Consider the following 19672-nt stretch of genomic DNA (forward strand, 5'->3'; position numbering starts at 1 on the left):
ATCCAACACCATGGTACAATTTACACTAGTGACAGGAGTCCTTCTTCTTCTCTGTGGAGGCCATGTCTTCTGCCAGAAATGTGGATTTTCCCGCCACCAACAAAAGACGTTCAATGTGCAAAGCCTGCAACTTCTGGAAAAGATGGTAAGTCGGCAATTTATTTATTTATTTACTCTTAGCTATTGCCAACGTGCCACATGCTGCTAGGGCACAGGATGTTGATGTGAAATCCACTCTCACTTCCTATCCCCCAACACTTCTCAATCCCAGTACCCGCCTCCCTCTCACCTACCCCATTAAACAAGTATGTATATTTCTGACCTTTGACCTCATAAGACTTCTCAGATTGGTTAGATCAGGATTTCTAAGTAATGAGTTCTGGCTTAGCAAAAGACGTTTCTTTCTGGGTCGAGAGGCAGAGTGGGGGTACTGGTACCATCTCTGCAAGGTCCAAGCATCCCACAGATTGTAAGGTACAGTACAGTACAGTATGGTTTGTCAGGCAACAGCACTGTGGGCACTGAGCAAGAATACTGTGGCATTCTGTGAGCGAGCGTCAACGTAACCTAACACTACCTGGACGTAAGTAGCAAAGTATGCTAGAGTGACGCAGCGAGGGGTCTGGTAACCAGAGGGTGTGAGGTCTGATTGCCACAGTATGTTGAGGTGAGAAAAGAAAGTGCCCTGAGGTGGGCAGTGAGGGACTGCATACTGTTAGAAGGGCATAAAGGCTTACTGGGCTCACAACATGACAAAGAGGAAGTGTCAAGGTACCCTAAGAGGGGTTGTGATAGTGTACCCGGCAGGGGTAGGTCCCTGTGGCATAGGGCGCGGCTCCCAACGCTCCAGGGGGTCCCCAGCGCTTCAAGGAGGGTACTATTCAGCCCAAGGCCAATTAATGTCTCTGAGACATGGGAGAGTGGGGACCCCTCATCACGGTATTCCGGGGCCCCCATCATTGTGAATTACGCCACCGTACCCCGGTATCTCAACAGCACTAGCAAGAGAGTATAACGGTTTCCCACGGGTGAGAGGGATGGAGCATACCACTCTCCTGAGAGCCACGGAGACACAGCACACTGTGCAGTGGGTGTTCCTAGGATTGGCAGGACGAAAAGGATAGAATCTAATTTAGTTTAAAGATGCCCAAACAAGAGTACTGTCATCTTAATGTTGATAGGACATGACTTGACTGAGGGTGAGAGGGAGAGAGTGCAATCATGGGTATTCCTCAGACATGTTACAGGGACAAAAGGCCACAGCCGAGACGTGAGCTGTTGCTGAGCTTCTGTGGGACACATGCCTCACTGAGTGCAACTGCGGCTCACCTTTGGTAGCCTGGCCTGAGCAGCAAGGCAACCCACAGATAAGACAGGTGTTAAGTTTAACAAGCTACCCGAACAAAACAACGTCTGCACCAATATTGAGTGCAGAAATGAGGAAACATAGACCTTTGAAGAGGCATATGTTTAAATATAAAGCAAACATGTTCAAAAGCTATGCTCAGAAAAAGTGTTTTGGGTGTAAAGGGTTCCCTCAGCTTTTACTTACTCATTAGGTGAATGTCAATGGTAGAAGACAAAGCACCATTAAAATAGATGGTGATTAAAATGGCTGTTATTGGGAAGAAGTTCACCAACAATGTTCACTAGATAAACCTAGGCCAAGAATGTTCAGAGTTAAAGGTTGATTTCATGGGTGCTGCTTCCGGTCTCCATTTTGCTGAGTTTTAGACGTGCATGCTGTTTCTCTAGGAGTGAGCCCAGTGCTACATTAAGGCCATTACAACTAACTGTCTCAATGTACCATGAACAAACGGCCGATGAGGGGCGCCAAATTGCAATAAATAGCAGTACATACTGCTTTGCTGTTAGGGGAAAGAGAGTGCAACAGAATGAAAGGCCTTCCTCATGTTCATTATAGACCAATATGCAGGACTCTCGTATACCACTGGTGTGCCATTGGCTTCGAAGGCATCCTCTGTGAAGGAAACTTGGACACAAGCTATTTTTACAGGTTAAGATAGAAATATTTTAATTTGTAGTAATTTCCACAGCAGTGTTTTTCCTTAAAATCAGACATTGACTCAGCCCCCCTGGAACTATGTTGGACACCATTGATGTACACCACTTGTAACATTTAACACTGAACTATACTAGCCCGCATGCTCAATGCTCCCACTCTTAATACAGTATGAGGTAATATTGGTCTTGTGAGATTTTTCTTCGAGGTCAGATAAGACTCAGAGGGCTCCTGGAAAAAATAAAAATGGCAGAAGGTAGCCTTACTGGAAAATAGCTTTCCAGCCTAAACCACCCCTCACTCCATCCACTGAAAACAACTCTAAGGTCAAGAGAGCATAGGCATTCCTCCCCTTTTTGTGAAACAAGTGGGTAGGACTTCCATGGAGCTCCGGCGAGTTTGCGACAGTGAAAGTATCCTTAATAACAAGGCTTGTCGACAAGTTATGCACAAGCAGTGTCGTCTTTCTTCCACCCATGCGCTGGATTCTGACACTTGCCCAGATCACTATCATATATACACGAAGAAAATTATTTTTAGTAGTATGAGTGTCCCAGCTCAGAAAATGGCCACCAAATGTAAATGGAGATGAAGCTATCTCTGTAATTCATTCCTGGAAGTAAAAATATTAGAAAATAAAACCTTAAACTCCTATAACGAAAACACCAAAATCATTCAAAATCAATCTTTTGATGTGTGCATATCTGTTTAACCTACAGTTTTAGAGTATCTACAGTATGAGAGGTAGAAAGGCACACGGTTGAGTGTATTATGGGTTGTGGACGGTGACAGGGAGACAATATTGTTTGCTGGGAATCATACATAGTATCATACTATAATGATATCATGGTATGCAGAATGTCATATGGAGACAGTTTCTCTCAGTATTCCATAGGTAGCATGGAAAGAGTATTATTTATGCCAGAATCAACAAGTCGCTGCTCCACAAACTCCAGACCATACAAAACACCGCAGCCAGACTTGTCCTCGGCATCCCCCGACACAAACACATCAGCCAGCACCTGCGTAACCTCCACCAGCTCCCCTTCGAGAAGAGAGTCACTTTCAAGATACTCACACATGCCTACAAATGCCTCCATAACACTGGACCCCAATACCTCAACAAGAGAATCTCCTTCCACGTACCCAAGAGAAACCTCCGATCTGCCGAACTCGCCCTTTCCGAAACCTCACAAATCCGCAAAGCCAGAACAGGTGGAAGGGCCTTCTCCTACATCGCGGCCAAGACCTAGAATGAGCTCCCGATCGACATCACACCCGCCCCCTCCCTGAACATTTTCAAAAAGACACTCAAGACCTGGCTCTTCGACTGAACAGAGATGCTTATAACCTCCACAACCCCCCCCCCCCCACCCCCCCAGCGGCTTGAGACCCTCACAGGTAAGTAGCGCGCTTACAATTCACCTGATTGATTGATTGATGGTCCCCTGAGTGTAATATGCATAGGATATGATAGCATTCAGAGGATGATTGGGAGAGCATCCTCATGTCCTACAGGAAAGCATATCATAGAGTAGTGAAAGAAGCGTAGATTCAGTATGACTGCATCCTAAAAATTCTTGAAGAGAAAATCCCTAGGCAAATATTGGTCTATTAAACATACAAGACCATAATTCCCACACACTTTGTAATGACTCAATGCACAACACAAAATTATTTAAAAAGACTATTTTAAATTCTGTATTACTTCTTGGGAAAACATATATGGGACAATAACATCATAGCATAAACACCAATAATGACAATGATAGATGTTTTTAAAATGCTGCAGACAACAAACAAAGCTGTATGTCCTATACATATGGTCTATATAGGAACAATTATACAATCAATCATACGGTGAACTGTATACAACTTTGTGAAGATAATAATAGACAAATCAAAAATACAATAAATATAAAAGTGCAATTAAGTGGCTTTTTAATTTAATGATGGATCTTCATAGTATCCGTCATAGTCTTGTATGTTTAATAGACCAATAGTTGCCTTGGGATTTTCTCTTCAAGAATTGTATTTTCCCTGCCCTGGGAACCAATAATAGTAGCAAGGGGTCCTTGTATCTACATTGTCTCCTGAGAATGACAAGCTGGAGCATACTCGTGCCCTCAGACATAATGTTTGCCTTGATTACCCTGTCAAACTATATTGATTCGGCCGGACCTTTCCCTTAAGTCCTCTTTTTTGTCAGAAAATGTTTGTACTGAAATATACAAAACCTGACAAATGAAATGCTTGAATTAATCTTAGCCATTGGTAACAACTCGAGGCCGCATCCCAACTGCATCCTATGTAATCTCCATGTAATCTCAGTTTGCACCCAGCCGCATGTTAATCAGTCTTGGCCCTGCTCTAGTAGGAGCAGCCCAGCCCAACCTGCCAGGCAAGGTTCTCACTGAACCGGAACACAAGCAACCCAAGACCAGCTTCAACCTTATCAGAGCTTATCAGTTTGGTATAACTCCGTTCCAGTGGTACAGTGTGCACAAGACCCATGTCTGGGCATACCTGCCCACTTAAAGCGTCTCACTGAATTATAGGAAACATTTATGGATGTAATGCTTGAATTGATCTTAGCCACTGGTAACTACTCGGGCCGCATACCAGTCCATCCTTATTTTGTACTCCGTGCCACCTCAGTTTGGACCCAGCAATATGCAAATCATTCTTGATCCTGATTCAATAGTAACAGTCCAGCCTGAGCACCAGGACAGGTCCATGCTGAACCAGAACACAAGCAACCCAAGACTCATTTCGTCCTAATTACTGACGGCATATTAAGTGCTAATACAACATCCAGTATGATTTCATAGTCCCCTGTGATGGAGTATGCCTGGGCTTGATTTGGTCCACCTATAAAGAACCCTGTGAAAAATGACACTTTGGCACTCGTAATGTGTGACCCGGTTAATTGCAGTGCCTATTCTGAACACCTGCTTGCACAGGGATCAGAATTTCAAGTTTTGTGGTAATTACTGCATGTGAGAAATTGGGTTGTTGTTTGGGGGGTGGGCTGAGGCCTTCTCAAGCAACAGCTACAATCCTTGTCAATGTGAACTACAATACTACACAAAATCTGTCAAGTTTAGCTTAGAGGCAATGTGTAAAGTATTTATACAGCAGACACACAGTAATAAAATGAAAACCCAACACTTTAAATTTTCCACACTAATTTAGAAAAATAGAGTGCCATCAAAACAACAAAAATCCAATCAGTAGAACCAGAGATATGCCATTTCAAAGATTTATGGTAAGTATAGTGCCTAAAAGCACAAAGTGCCACTGATGCTTATCTGTTCGTGCGAGACTGGGTGAAAGTCATAAGTTCAGGCTGAATGCGATGGAGCATGGGCCATATACAAGGACCAGGTCAGTCCTGCTGAAACAGTTACCTTCTTCTCCAAGCCCGATGTGAAGAGTCCAGATTGTGGCAGTGGAAGACGCGAAGAGCAGGGAGTAGGAGGATGTTCCTTGCTGTAGTACAAAGATCAGGCTGAATGTCATGGACGGTCATCGCTGTAGCAGAAAGATCGTGTCAGGCACCGCTGACGGTCATTGCTGGGGCTTCAGTTGCGGGGAGGCCTCTGGAGCTTGTTATGTCCCTATAGCTCTGAACATGAGGTCTGTCAGTTGATCCTTGGGGTCACTTCAGGTAGCCTGGAATGAAGGGAGCATCAAGTCAGGATGGCCCATCCTGCCACCATCTAATCCCCTTTGTGATACTGTCTGGGAGGAATTCACAAAGGCCAACTGTTCCTAGTCATGAGACCCAGTACATAGGCCGCAAGCACCGATAGGAGATGAAAATGCCAACTTTCTAAAAGTGGGATTTTCGGAATTGTGACTTAAAATCCAACTTTACCATTAAAGAGGGTTCTAAATAACAATTCATTAAAGAACAAATATAACATTTTCAACTGTTCCCAAGCAAACGTTATTGTGTATTAAATGTAATAATGTAACCCAATATTATTCTATGGAAGTGGTAGGCCTTCCAATAGTAACAAAGGAATTTAAGACTTTTTCAGTACCAGGACATGTAAAATGTAAAAGTACATGTCCAACTTTTAACTACAATGCTCCCTGCCCTATGGGCTAATTAGGGTCTACCTTAGGGGTCATATATATGTATTAAGAAGGAAGGTTTAGAGCTGGCAAAAAAATATTTCAGGTCGCAGTGGCAATTTAAAACTGCCCACAGGCTGCAAAGGCAGGCCTAAGGCATGTTTAACAAGGCGACTTAAGTGTGTGGTATAATACGTGCTGCAGATCCACTAGTAGCATTTCATATGCAGTCCGACTTTACTAGAGACGTATAAGCAAATGAAGTTAGCCAATCGAGTATAAGTCAATTTTACCATGTTTGGAGGAGAGAGAACAAGCACTTTAGCACTGATTGGCAGGGGTAAAGTGCACAGAGTCCTTAAAGTCAACATAAACGGGTTCAGAAAACATGAGTGGTGAAAGCAAAAAGTTCAAGGTGACCATGCAGAGAGGTCCAAGTCCAACACCACATTTCTTACATTTTCTGCAGGTAAATGTCAGCAGGTCACACCTGCCAACATTCACTGAGGGGTAAGTGTCTCTTAAATCCCCTGGCATTGTAAATTTGGTGCAGAAAGCACAAATTTGACATGTTATGCCCTAATTACAATTGGGAAATTCAAAATTAAATGTAATTATGGCCCATGGCAAATACTGAACCCCAGAGTATCAGATTTCACTAGGTGTGATAATTACCTCAACTTCATCAGGATACTCGTAGTTAGGGCTTTGTTCTCAGATCAGCAGTTTCGATACAAGTTCTTTGATTGGAATAATCTCTAGTTTCTCTTGCTGTCACGGCCCAGGGAACTTTTCTGCATTATCGAAAATCAAACAGCTTCGGCCACCCCCCCCCACCCCCCCCCCAAATTGTTGGCCTCTATCGAAAGATGTGAAGTAATTGCTAACTTCTTTTCCGAAAAAATCGCCAAGATTGACCAATCCTTTGCCTTACCCCTCCCACCTCACTGCTCATCATCCCTCTTTGACCTCCCATCCAAGTCTCCTTTTACACCTTTGCCCCCTCCTGACTCTGTTCATCTCCCTCCCGCCCCTCCTGTACATTTCCTCTCCAGCCCACAACTAAAAAATAATGCATCTTGGCTTAGCTTCTCCCCAGTTACAGAGCATGAAATCTTCAACATCATCACCAAGCTTAAACCCTCCTCTCATACCTTTGACCCCCTCCCCGCTAACCTTGTTCAAGATTTAAAGCATATCATTGCACCTTATTGGACCACCATCATCAACTCCTTCTTGGCCACAGGGTGTGTCCCTGTTTCCCTCCAGCTGGGCCAAATCACTCCTACCCAAAAAAATGCTACTGCCGACCCCACTGACCTTAACAATCTGCGTCCTATCTCTAATTTTCCTCTTCTATCCAAGGCCCTCGAAAAATGCGCCTTGCTCCAACTTGACAAGCACATTGACTCTTTTTGCCTTTTGGACACATTACAGTCAGGCTTTAGAAAGGGCTGCAGTACTGAAACTGCTCTGCTCAACATTGTTGATGACATCCAGCACTCCCACGACAAGCGAGAGGCATCCCTTCTCATTCTTCTTGACCTCTCTATGGCTTTCAATTCTGTTAACCACTCCGCCTTTCTCAACACCCTCAATTATCGTTTCGGCTTCAATGGTCTAGTCCTCAAATGGTTCACCTCCTTCTTTCAGCACAGAACCCAACAATTTAAAATCGGCAATTGCCTCTCTAAACCTATTCCTGTCCCCCTGGGTGTTCCCCAAGGTTCTATTCTCTCTCCCTCTCTCTTCAACCTCTTCATGGAACCCCTCACCCTCATTCTCAAGCAAGCAGGACTCAACTACGACCTCTATGCTGACGATACCCAGCTTTACTACAGGATCAAATCCCAAGCTGACATTCTGCACCTCAATGATACCCTGACTAAGATTCAATACTGATTCCAGCACAATCACCTTAAACTCAACCCTAAAGCAACGGAAGTCATTCTCTTCGCTCCTAAAAACAACTGGCTCCCCATCCAACTCTGGATCTCTGACCTTAAAGCTCTCAACTGCTCTTTGTCCACTTCTAACTCAGTTAAATCCCTTGGAATATGCATTGACCGCACCCTCAGCCTTTCTCCCCACATAAAAAAATGCGGCCAAAGGCGCTCTCTTCACTCTACACCACCTCAAGAAAATTAAGCCCTTCATTCCTGCTGATGACTTTAAATTTGTTGTTCAATCCCTAGTACTTTTTAGATTGGACCACAGTAATACCATTCTCTCATGAACACCGAAAGTCCACTTAGCCCCAATCAAATCTGTCCTTAACCTCGCAGCAAGGCTTATTTCTGACTGTAAGCGATTCGACCACATTTCCCCCATCCTCAAAGTTCTCAAATGGCTTCCCATCGAAGGCAGATCCACCTACAAGAATGCTTGCATTATGCATAAAGCCTTGCTTCATCACAACCCATTGTATCTCTCAGACAAACTCCACAAAGCGGGCTGTGCAAGAGAATGGAGGAGCACAAATACTCTCGTGCTAGTACCGCCCTTGGTAAACAAGAAAGTTACCCAGTCACGCTCTTTCTCCGGAAATGCACCCACCATCTGGAACTCACTCCCCAAAGATCTGCGTTGCAATCCCTCCTACCTCAGTTTCAAAAAAGATCTCAAGCGGCACCTTCTAAACAAATACTGGGGTCCTTAATCCTGCCACCAAACAGGGGTTCACAACCTGCCCATAATGGTGCTATGCTCCCGCCACTTTTGACCTGACTAACTACCCCCTTCTTTTTTTCCTTACTTATACTTCCACCCTCCCCCTACTAGTTCTCTTATAATCACTGCCTACACCCGCATGCTATCACTTCTCCCATCACCCACCTCACTTCCTCCATACCTTCTCACTTTTCTCCCCTCATTCCTGACCTCCCACGCTAGCTTAATTATCCAATATTGGGTATTGCCTAAATGTACTACTTATTTTCATGTTCATGTAATTATGGTCCGTGACATATGGTTCTTATTGTCTTGCATCTTACCTCTTTGTACTAATGTTATATTGCAATTCGTTCCTCTCTCAACCCTTGTTAAGCACTCTGATACATCTGGGTCTAGCCAGCGCTATATAAAACTGTTTAAATAAATAAAATAAATAAACAGCATTGTGTGCTTTGATGCCACCATATTATCTGATTAAAAAGGGGGCAATAAATACATAACAAAGGTAATTGCCCTATTAATTTCCTCCAATTCCAGTTTTAAATCTGGGAGACATTTGACTTGATAGGTTTTCTCTCTGCAAAGTTTTCACAGAGCGTATATTATGGTATTGTTAGAATTTAAACAGTTGGTCAAATTAACAACTAGGACTATGGAAACATAGATACCCTGATTTCATAAGGACTTGCGTTGCCCGTGTGGGATGCAAGTCATCGCAAGGCAATGCAAGTCCATAAATGGGATTTATAAAGGTACGCATTGGGCTATTTGCACCACCTTGCGTGACTTTGTAAAGAAATGTAACGTAATGCAGAGGCTTGCACTGTTTTGCAATACATTTAATTTTGGTAGACTCACCAAGGGAGGAGCATGGGTGTTTCCATGCACCCAACTATGGAATCTGACGCAATCACAGACGGTACCACACCTGGAATTGCGCCAAAATGGTGCACCTACCACAGCGAGTTGTAACAAGGCGAAACCTGTTTATTTCTCCTTGTTGCTCACTCTTTCTATGTGTGATGCATTCTGCATCTCATGTAGAAAGGGGAAATTGCTTCTTAGAATTGTTTTTGTACTAGAAGGTGTCCTGTCCTGCACAAAAACAATCCTGCCTGTAACAGAGGCACCATTGCAGCATGGCACAAGGGTGCCTGCATTGACGCTAACTAGGTTCAAGTGGTCCAGTGCAGGTAGAGAGCTGAAGAGCTCCATATATCAGTAGATATGGTGAGACTCAACTCTCACCTGTTCCTGCAACACAGCACAGAACTTATTTGTTGCCCTGCGTGATCTTTTAGTAAATATGCCCCAGAGTATGCAGATTCTGTACAGTGGAATCTGAGTCCCCTAAATATATTTTGTTTTCCTGGTGGCTTCTCTCTAGATATGAACATAAAAATAGTGTCTCCCTCCTCAATTACTTTATTTGCAACTCAAGTAAGAATGCTATATTGTCTTTTAATATATAAAAGAAAGAAGCATTTAAATGTAGAATAGTTCTTGGAAAAATGTTAACATTGCTGTGATAGTGGTAAGTGTGGATTTAGATCAATCGTATTACGGTTTATATTAAACCAAATAAACGTATTTTTGTTAGTGTAAAAATGTTGATGTATTTGGTTTTTCAGGGTGGAAATTTCCCACTCCGGTGTCTCAGTGAGAAGATGAGTGTGAAATTTCCTCGCAAGGTGATGATAGCAAACCATCAACAGGTACATTTGACATTTTCCAACATTAGAAACTTTCCCTGCTGATTCCCATTGGATGAGACATGTCCAGACCTGGGTTTTCACAGACTTCCTAATAGGCGAGATCCTCTTAAAGGATAGTGGCTCTTTTGGGCCTATGTAAGTCAAGCATTATATTTGAATTACTTTTCCAGTTAATGCTTTCCCGAGGCAATAGCACGTTGAGAAATGTGACACTGTCCCTCTAGGTCAGTTCTTCATGTCACACAAGAGCATTGCAGCAAAACACGAAAACTACAGAGGGGTGAGAGGAATATCCCTCTACGACCTCCCGCTCAGGAATTGAATATCACACAAAGAAGAGGGATAAAAACAAGTTTCGTAGAGACCAATAAGTGAGTGGGAGATACACCAAATTTGTAAAACTGCCCTCACACACAGCAAGCTGTGTCATGCTTCATCATAGTGCTGCTACTACACCTCCGCGCCAGCCAAGCGCATGGAGGTGGAGCAATAGGGGAGGGGGAAAAGACACATACAATGTACAAAATGATGTGGAACCAACGGTGAGTAGAAAGTGCAGAACCAGTGATAGACAGTGATTAAAAACCAATACTGGGAAAACCTTGATCCAATTTTAATATGAGGTGCCCAGTTTGGAGTTAGAAAAATCAATAAACGTGGGTGATGGGTTTGGAGAGCTTATAATGAGGTTCCAACCCCCCCACTCTGCCTAGATGTCGACATGTTTCAGCCAGCACTAAAAAATATAACCCGGCTTTCCTCTGGACTTCTCACCACTGTTGTTCCCAGTTGTGAAACCTTCCTACTCCCAATTTGGGAAGTACAAGGAAGAAATACCTCAAATGAGGTCTCTCGCCTTTCGAGAGGAACCGAGTTTATTAAGTTTATAAACTCGAAATGGCGGGGGAGTGAGGACAGCACGGTGGTGAAGGAGGCACGAAATATGGTGGCGGACAGCAGCCCTAGAAAGCAAGAGTGCGTGTGGGCGGCTGTCCTCACTCCCCTGCCATTTTGAGTTTATAAACTTAATAAATTCGGTTCCTCTCGAAAGGCGAGAGACCTCACTTGAGGTATTTCTTCCTTGTACTTCCCAAATTGGGAGTAGGAAGGTTTCACAACTGGGAACAACAGTGGTGAGAAGTCCTGAGGAAAGCCGGGTTATATTTTGTAGTGCTGGCTGAAACATGTCGACATCTATGCAGAGTGGGGGGGTTGCCCATCACCCACGTTTTTTGATTTTTCTAACTCCAAACTGGGCACATAATATTAAAATTGGATCAAGGTTTTCCCAGTATTGTTTTTTAATCACTGTCTATCACTGGTTCTGCACTTTCTACTCACCGTTGGTTCCACATCATTTTGTACGTTGTATGTGTCTTTTTCCCCTCCACTATTGCCCCACCTCCATGCGCTTGGCTGGCGTGGAGGTGTAGTAGCAGCCCTATGATGAAGCATGACACCGCTTGCTGTGTGTGAGGGCAGTTTTACAAATTTGTTGTATCTCCCACTCACTTATTGGTCTCTACGAAACTTGTTTTTATCCCTCTTCTTTGTGTAATATTCACACAAGAGCATTGCCCATGGCCTGACACTCCTGACCTGGTCTTGTTCTGGCAACCTCTACTAAGGGATGTGTTTATCTATCACTGTCAATTCAATAATGGAACCGCTTCAGAGTGTCAGAGAGTAGTTCCTATCCTTTAAGCTGATACTGTGCTTCTAATCTTCCTTACTTCATCAGGCGTGTGCTCGTCAAGGCCTGTTCACCATAAGGTGTCCTCTGTTTTATTTTTAGACCCAACGGAGTCTCCAGCTGACCATATTCAAAATCTTGCACTCAGTCAACAAAATCAACGAAATTATGAGCAAAAACCTGGACAAGACAGGCTGGGACACAAGAAGTACAGACATGTTCATCCAAGGGCTCCGGTGGCACACTGATGTACTGGCCAAATGTGTGAGTAAAGACCTGTAAGACGCTCGTGGGGAAGGGTTGTGTGTTCGTACTGTACGCCCTGTCTACCTACAGTATGGATGTCTCAACGTGGGCATGTGTGTTCTCTAAGTAAGTGTGAGTGTACTGTATATATGTGCCTGTCCTGTTTGTCTGTATGTTATGCGCTTACATATATGTGTAACGCTGTGTGTATGCAAGATGAAGCAAGTTCTTTGGAGGACAGTGGAATCGTCTGGTGAATTCCCAGCTAGTTGCATCATTTGTATCCTCTGTAAAATCGACTGAACAACAGCTCACGACTTCTTCATTTAGAATGCTGTAGTATATATAACATATATTGGCTGCTAACAAGTTCTCTTTTTGGTTTCAGCTGTCGGTGGACTTGGAGGAGAAGCCAAAAAACTTCAAGGAAAATAAATTAAAGAAGTACTTAAAAAAAATGCAACTCTACATTCAGGAAAAAGTAGGTGCTGTTATTAAAAGAGGTACAGGTCTTATAAACTATCCTATGAAAGTCATCCATGCACTGGTGTAGGTCAGGAATATTGAAGACAGACTATCGAACTGTCACACTATTGCGACCAGAATATCGAGTGACAAAATATTGAAAGGTATTTTTGTATACATTTTCTATCCCTAACTCCACATATAAGATCCTTGGTGATGTATATATCTTTAAGGTATGTAGGTGTGGCGCTAAAGATAGCAAATCCTTACCTCCCTTTGTGCACTTACCTCTTCGATATTTTGTCCCTCAATATTCTGCTCGTAGTATTGTGACCATTCAATAATTTGTCCTCAATATTTCCTTCAGCTCCCCCATGCATGGCTACCAAACTTCATGGCCTGTAAACTTATGGAGTGTAGCAGCACAATGCTAATCATCCATGAATTACGGCTAGTCTCTACAGCCTGTAGGCATAAGGGATGTGGGAGGTCCATGCATATCAACCGTGATCTGCAAGAGTCTTCACTGCTTGCAGGCATAGGAGAGTGGGGGTGCTTGCCATCCATGCGCTTCAAGGAGTCTCCTTACCCTGTAGATGGGATGCCCTCCTGTATCATCGGTGTGCTGCAGCAAATGTACATAACTTGTAGAAGTAGGAGATGTGTCGTCCCTATAGCCTGAAGTTGTGAGGGGCGCAGGAGAGCTACATTTCTCCTATATGCATTGTTACCATTCTCCATCGCCTGATGATGGGAAATCAATGCTTGCAAGCTGTGTGCTGCAAACAATTTTCATGACATATAGATGAAGGGATTTATAAGGTCTAGGCGCAAAAGCCTAGGAGCCACGATGATGTTGCTATAGGATCTATATGGGATAAATCACAAGGGAGGGTACTTCCAGTATGTCTTCTCTGAAGTGAGACTGGAACTGGGTTTGAGATCTATGTCTGCCTGTTACCATAGAAGATCTATGGTAAATCCCAGAATTTCATATTCATGGTTTCTCAAATTTTAAGGCATTCACCATGTGTCGACAGTGCCCAGCCAACTTACCACCTCCCTAGAGCTCCTGGGTGCCAAGACCTTTAAATATTATCAAGAAGACCCAATATAGTCCCAAAGCCTGGCCCTCGTGGCCAAAACCTCAGGTCAGATCTTCACTTCAACGCCACTTTTCATTGGTGTTCCAAGGGGGTTAGACCTTTGGTGTTATACAGGAAGAGAATGGATTGAACGTTCATGTGAACATACTTAGGTCCACCTTCTGAGTAGCCCAGTAATCCTGATGGAATCGAAACATTTGGGTGAAATAGCGAAAATCAGTGCACTAACATCGATTCCCACACAATATTCCCCACCATCACATATTCAAGACCTAGAGTTACCGTCAACCCATGTCAGTGCTTAATTTGAGCCGGTGCTTTGGGGCATATGTACAAGCCCCTATCGCCACCACAACGTCACTTTTACCTACGTTGTGGTGGCGATAGGGGCTGCACCTTAGGTACAAGGCAGAGTTAAGCAACTTACTGCTGCCTTGCAATTAAGGCCCCCTTTCACGCTATGGTTAGCGTGAAAGGGGTGGGCAGTGGGTGTTGCGGTGGGCGTTCCACCCCAACACCCATTCATTTTGATGCTGCCCCCTATGTACAATCGTAGCGTACACAGGAGGCAGCGCCAAAGTTAAGACCAGGTAAATCCTGGTCTTAAGTTGGTAAAACGAGGAGAAATGCATTATTTCTCCTCATTTTTGCTTTTTCCATGTGTGATGCCTTGTGCAGCACACATGGAAAAAGCAAAATGCCATGATTTGTTTATGTACAGGAAGGTGCTCCTTCCTATACATAAAAAACCTTTAAAAAAACGCCATTTTGTCACTTTCATGTGTGCTGCAAGAAGCAGCTCACATGAAAGTGACAGAATGGCATTTTAGGATTGGTTATGTTCAGGAAGGGACACCTTCCTACATATAAACAATCCTCCCCTGCATGCAGGCACCCTTGCACACCCTTGCACTATGTGCCTGCGTTGGCGCTAAATTGCTAAACTTAATGCCATCGCGGGGGAAATGCAAGGCTGCACCACATTCTTGTAAATATGGTGTAACCTTGTGTTTCAAAAGTGGCAGAGCGCTGCGTTAAGCCAAGGAGGCTAACGCCAAGCTCCCCCACTTCCTTGTACATATCCCCCTTTGTTTTCTACAACAGACTTTGATGCTGAGCAGGAAAGAGAAAAACATAAAAGAGAGGCTGAAGAGAAAGAAAGGAAAACAGAGACAAAGCTAAGAGCAGGGGTGAAAAAGAAACCACAGAGTGTGAGATAAAGAGACAGGGAGTGTCTGGTAGTGGATTAAAAAGGTATGAGGTGGAACCAAAGTTATGAACCAAGAAATTCAATTCCCACATCCTCGATAGTGCCAGCTTCTGGCTTGCGAGCAGAACTTTGGGCCCGGCACTTATTCTTTTACAAATTAAGCACTGCCTAAAGTTACAGTAATTCACTGTCGAAATATCAAGTAGAAATCTGCCCTATTTATAGTGAAGGTCTTTGTCAGCCATTACTGGGGCTTCTTCTCTGTATTGTTTTTAGCTGCCTCAATAGAAAACGATGCTGTGTGCAAGAAAGAATGTTCAGATAATGCAATCCTGGTTCTTCAGTGTACTGACCACTCTTTCTGTTTGTTCCAGATGTCCAGCTCCTGTGCCTGGGAGAACATTCGACTGCAGCTGAGACGATGTATGATGACTGTTGACATGCTCACGTCAAAGATGTTAAGATTAGAGCACTGAAGAGCAATACAACAGCGATCCACCTGAAATGTAGAAAAAAAACATGATTTGCACTAACTGGAAAGATGTATATACATTTACTACTATTTTTTAACTCATGACGAGTACTTGCAAACTCACAGGACCAGGACTACCAAAGAGCCACCGTGGGCAGAGCCGGCTCTGATCACCGTTTAAAGGTTATTTGACTCGTTTGGACCATGACTGATAAAGTCGCACCGGAATTTTGTTACATCTGACCCTGGATTGTCACCAAGGACATATATACCTAAGTGGAGCCGTGGATAATCAAGGCTTGCGCATTCTAAACAGTAACAAACGATGTCTTTTGAATTGTTATTTAATTATTTTAATTTAATATTAATATAATATTTATATATTTATTTTTGCTGAAATGTGTTTGAATTGAGAATGCCACTTCGATTTTTAATACTGAATGGTACTTTTTTTTAAATGAAAATTGTTCTTTTTAAAAAAAAAATGTTAACAATTAAAAAAGCAAAATATATTTTCGTCGTTTTTTATTCGTAGGGTGGTGAATTGAGAAGTTGTGAGTAGTACAAAACAAAAACATACATTACGTGCAGTCATTTACTCACTTAGCAGCTCAAATTCACAGGTTTCATATCAAAATGGGTCGCATCCAGGTGATACAGAATATCTGTTTACCCTCAGCAGCTCTCATTTTGCTGTCCCAGAGGGGGCAACGCGAAGCTACAGGATTTGAGTCCACAAATTTACATTTGTTCTTTCAATCTACATCGCTGTCAGAGCCGGACTGGAAACCCAAAACAGCCCTGGCAATGTTGTTGGACCAGCCCCCAGGAAGGGGAAAGGGAGGGTACTGGGGTTCAAGTGTGAATCATTGTTGCTTTTGTTACTGGGGGCCATATTGCAGCACCGTTGCAAAATCGTCCCGAGTAATAAAACCGGCCCCACTGCTGCAAAACTGCCCCACACCCCTCAAGCTTCCCAGGGAAATGCCCGATGCCCGCTACAGCCAGTTGGAACACAATGGTCTGAACCAAGTGTGTTCCGACTCCGCAAGCTCAAATACGCTTGCCTTAACCACGCATATGCCATAACCATGCATATGCGTGGTTAAGGCATTGCGCAGTATAGCTGCTGGAAGACAGAAGCAGGAAGACGCTGTGGTGAGGTAAGTGGGGCAGGGGTTAGTTGTTAGGGTTTGTAGGGGGTCGGGTAGTTTTTTAGGGCTGGGAGGGGGTTGGGTTAGGTTTTAGGGCAGGGGAAGCGGTTGGGTTAGTTTTTAGGGCAGGTGAGGGGGTCGGGTAGGTTTTAGGGCAGTTGAAGGGGTTGGGGTAGTTTAAGGGACAGCGCTGGTTTGGGGTAGTGTACATAAAGGGCAGGGTTTTAGGCCCTAGAGCAGTGGGAGGGAAATGTGTAGATGGGGTCGTTTTTAGGGTGGGGGGTCGGGTTAGGTTTTAGGACACTGGAAGGGGTTGGGTTAGCTTAAGGGACAGCGCGGGGGGAGGGTCGCAGTAGCGTACGTAAAGGGGCAGGGTTTTAGGCCTTAGGGTAGTGGGAGGGGAACATGTACATGGGGCCGTTTTTAGGGCTGGGGGTTAGGGTAGGTTTTAGGGCAGAGAAAAGGGTTGGGATAGTTTAAGGACAACACGGCGTGGGGGAGGGGGTAGTGGTGACCTTAGTGACACATACCGCTTTACCATTTATGTCTACACCATGAAAGTTCGTAAAGGAATGCGTGGTTAAGACACATTTGTGGTTTGGGCTGCGTGGTAGAGGCACACGTGGTTTAAGCATGAGTGCTTCTATCATACAAACATTTACAGAAATGTTGTATAGAACATTTGGCATCTGAACAAATCGCGGCCCAAAGTGAGCACCCGTAAGGAATTCCATACGCATAATAATACAAAGATTATAAGAAGGGAGTTTTCAATTACTAAGTTACTTCCATCGAGGGGTTCTAAATCACAACATAGACAATGAGATTGAATCTCGATTTTAATTTGAGTGCCATAAACTGCTCCCATGTGCCAGGAAAGAGAGGTGGCATGGGCAACATGACCTTCCTTACTATTATCTATCTTCTTCACTGCATGCCATACCTGATAAAAAAAATCCTCCCATTGCCCTATCTGGCTTGCCACCCCCTCACTTTGTAAACAATTTTCATAAAATAAAAGAAATTATTTGTGTCAATTCACACTCTCCGCGGACCCACGCATGTTTCTACCAAACATATGCCTTTACCACGCATGCCTTTACAACTAGGGGGCCGATTCGGATTCCGGCCGCAAAACGTACCGACCGACACAGACCCGGACCGGATACCAACCGCCACAGACCAGCGCCGTACGACCCGTGCAGTACGATGCAACGCGTGTGAATTACAACCGACACGTACTGAATACAAGCCGTACGACCGAGCCATAGGGAAAATAGTGATCCTGCCAGAAAACCGACGTGAATTTCACCGACCGACACGAACCCGGAATGAACCCGACCGACCCGTACCCGCGATGTCCGATCCGCGCAGTACGATGCAATGCGTGGAAACTCAGACCGACTCGCACGGAGACCAAGCCGCATGACCGACACGCACAGAAAACCGGGCCAACAAGCAATAGAGACCTTTGCGACCAAAGTGTATGAAACACAGAAGATAGGCAGCGTGAACGAGGCGGAGATGCCCGCACGAGACAACATCAGCGTCCGTATCCGTCAGATGAATGTCTCCTTCATGCCTACAAAACCCAAAGGAAAAAAGACAAAAAAAGGACCAAACAAGCAATGACAAAGCGAATAAATACCAAATAAAAAAAACCTGGGTGAAAGACACACCCACAACTCCAAATATATAAAGGACTACAATCACTACCATAATAACCAATAACAGGAGACACAGCCAGCAGCAAACACCATTACACCGCAACCACAGACACACTCACAACTCACCCATCAAACAACTCACACACCATCAGCACCTCATCCAACATCACACACACATACAGCCAGCAAAACCAACACCAACCCACCCTCACTTGCACCCTCACACACACATCCCTCACTACCACCACCCATCACCATGCCCCCAAAGAAGAATCCAAAGTTCACAGATAGTGAGTTAGAAGTGCTGGTAGACGAGATCATCAGAGTAGAGCAACATTTGTTTGGTACATTGGTCCAAAGGACCCCCATGTCACAGAAAACAAAGATGTGGACAAGGTGAAAGCACAAGCACCAGCAAGGCGCACAAAGGACGATATCCAGAACAGGTGGTATGACGTGCGCAGGAGGGTCAAGAAACTCATTGAAAAAGATCACGCCCTGAGTCAGTGCACCGGCGGTGGCCCTCCTGCCAAACCAGTCTACTTCAGGACCTGGGAGGAGAAGGTGCGGGACATCCTACCACCGGAGAGCGTCCATGGGCTAACAGACATACCAGAGCCTGGTGAGTACACAAACAACATACCCAAGATTGTGTGGCAAGGGGACAGTGAAACCATGCACCGCAAGCAAAGCTACACTAACCAATAGATAATCAACCCAAGATGTGTATGCTAGTCAGACAAACACAATAACTGCCATCCCATAGTGACTTGGAACTGTGTCATGACATGCACCAACCTACAAACAAATAGAGCAAGGCAGTGGCACAATGCTAAATAGACACTGCCAGACAGTTTGCCACCACAAACCCACTACCTCACAGTGCAGCTGACTGACAGGAAGGAATTGTGGGGATGCAGGTGAAGTGAGTGTATCCAAAAGCACGATGGGGTTTGTAGTCACAGATAATGCTCCCCCTCAAAATTGGCCCATCAAGACCTCTCTGAAACATGCCCACATCACAGGGAGTGGAAAATGACTGACAAGATGGCTGACACTGGGTCCTGCTGTGGGGAGCACAAGGCCCTGCTAGGGCATGTGCGCAAATCAGAAGCAGGACACCATTGACTGACATCCTGAAAGACAACTTGCACGCCCTCCAATG

The 19672-nt window shown here is 44.4% G+C and overlaps 1 protein-coding gene across 1 annotated transcript; it reads left to right on the forward strand.

The window, feature by feature from the left end:
* Window position 1: 1 nt before the first annotated feature.
* LOC146871387 (interferon beta-like) lies at window positions 2–15690 on the forward strand. Its single transcript, XM_085599751.1, has 5 exons — window positions 2–145; window positions 10411–10494; window positions 12290–12451; window positions 12822–12914; window positions 15589–15690. The coding sequence occupies exons 1-5, from the start codon at window positions 11–13 to the stop codon at window positions 15688–15690; spliced, it is 576 nt and encodes a 191-aa protein (XP_085455877.1). The 5' UTR covers window positions 2–10.
* The last annotated feature ends 3982 nt before the right edge of the window (window positions 15691–19672 follow it).

This window comes from Triturus cristatus, chromosome 1_1 (genome assembly GCF_964204655.1).
Source record: "Triturus cristatus chromosome 1_1, aTriCri1.1, whole genome shotgun sequence".
Taxonomy (NCBI): Eukaryota; Metazoa; Chordata; class Amphibia; order Caudata; family Salamandridae; genus Triturus; species Triturus cristatus.

Excerpts from the sequence above, each read along its gene's own strand:
- LOC146871387 (XM_085599751.1), top strand. The coding sequence starts at position 11 with ATGGTACAATTTACACTAGTGACAGGAGTCCTTCTTCTTCTCTGTGGA. Across the intron at positions 146-10,410 it reads TGCAACTTCTGGAAAAGATG|GGTGGAAATTTCCCACTCCG; the intron begins GTAAGTCGGCAA and ends TTGGTTTTTCAG. Across the intron at positions 12,452-12,821 it reads CTGATGTACTGGCCAAATGT|CTGTCGGTGGACTTGGAGGA; the intron begins GTGAGTAAAGAC and ends TTTTGGTTTCAG.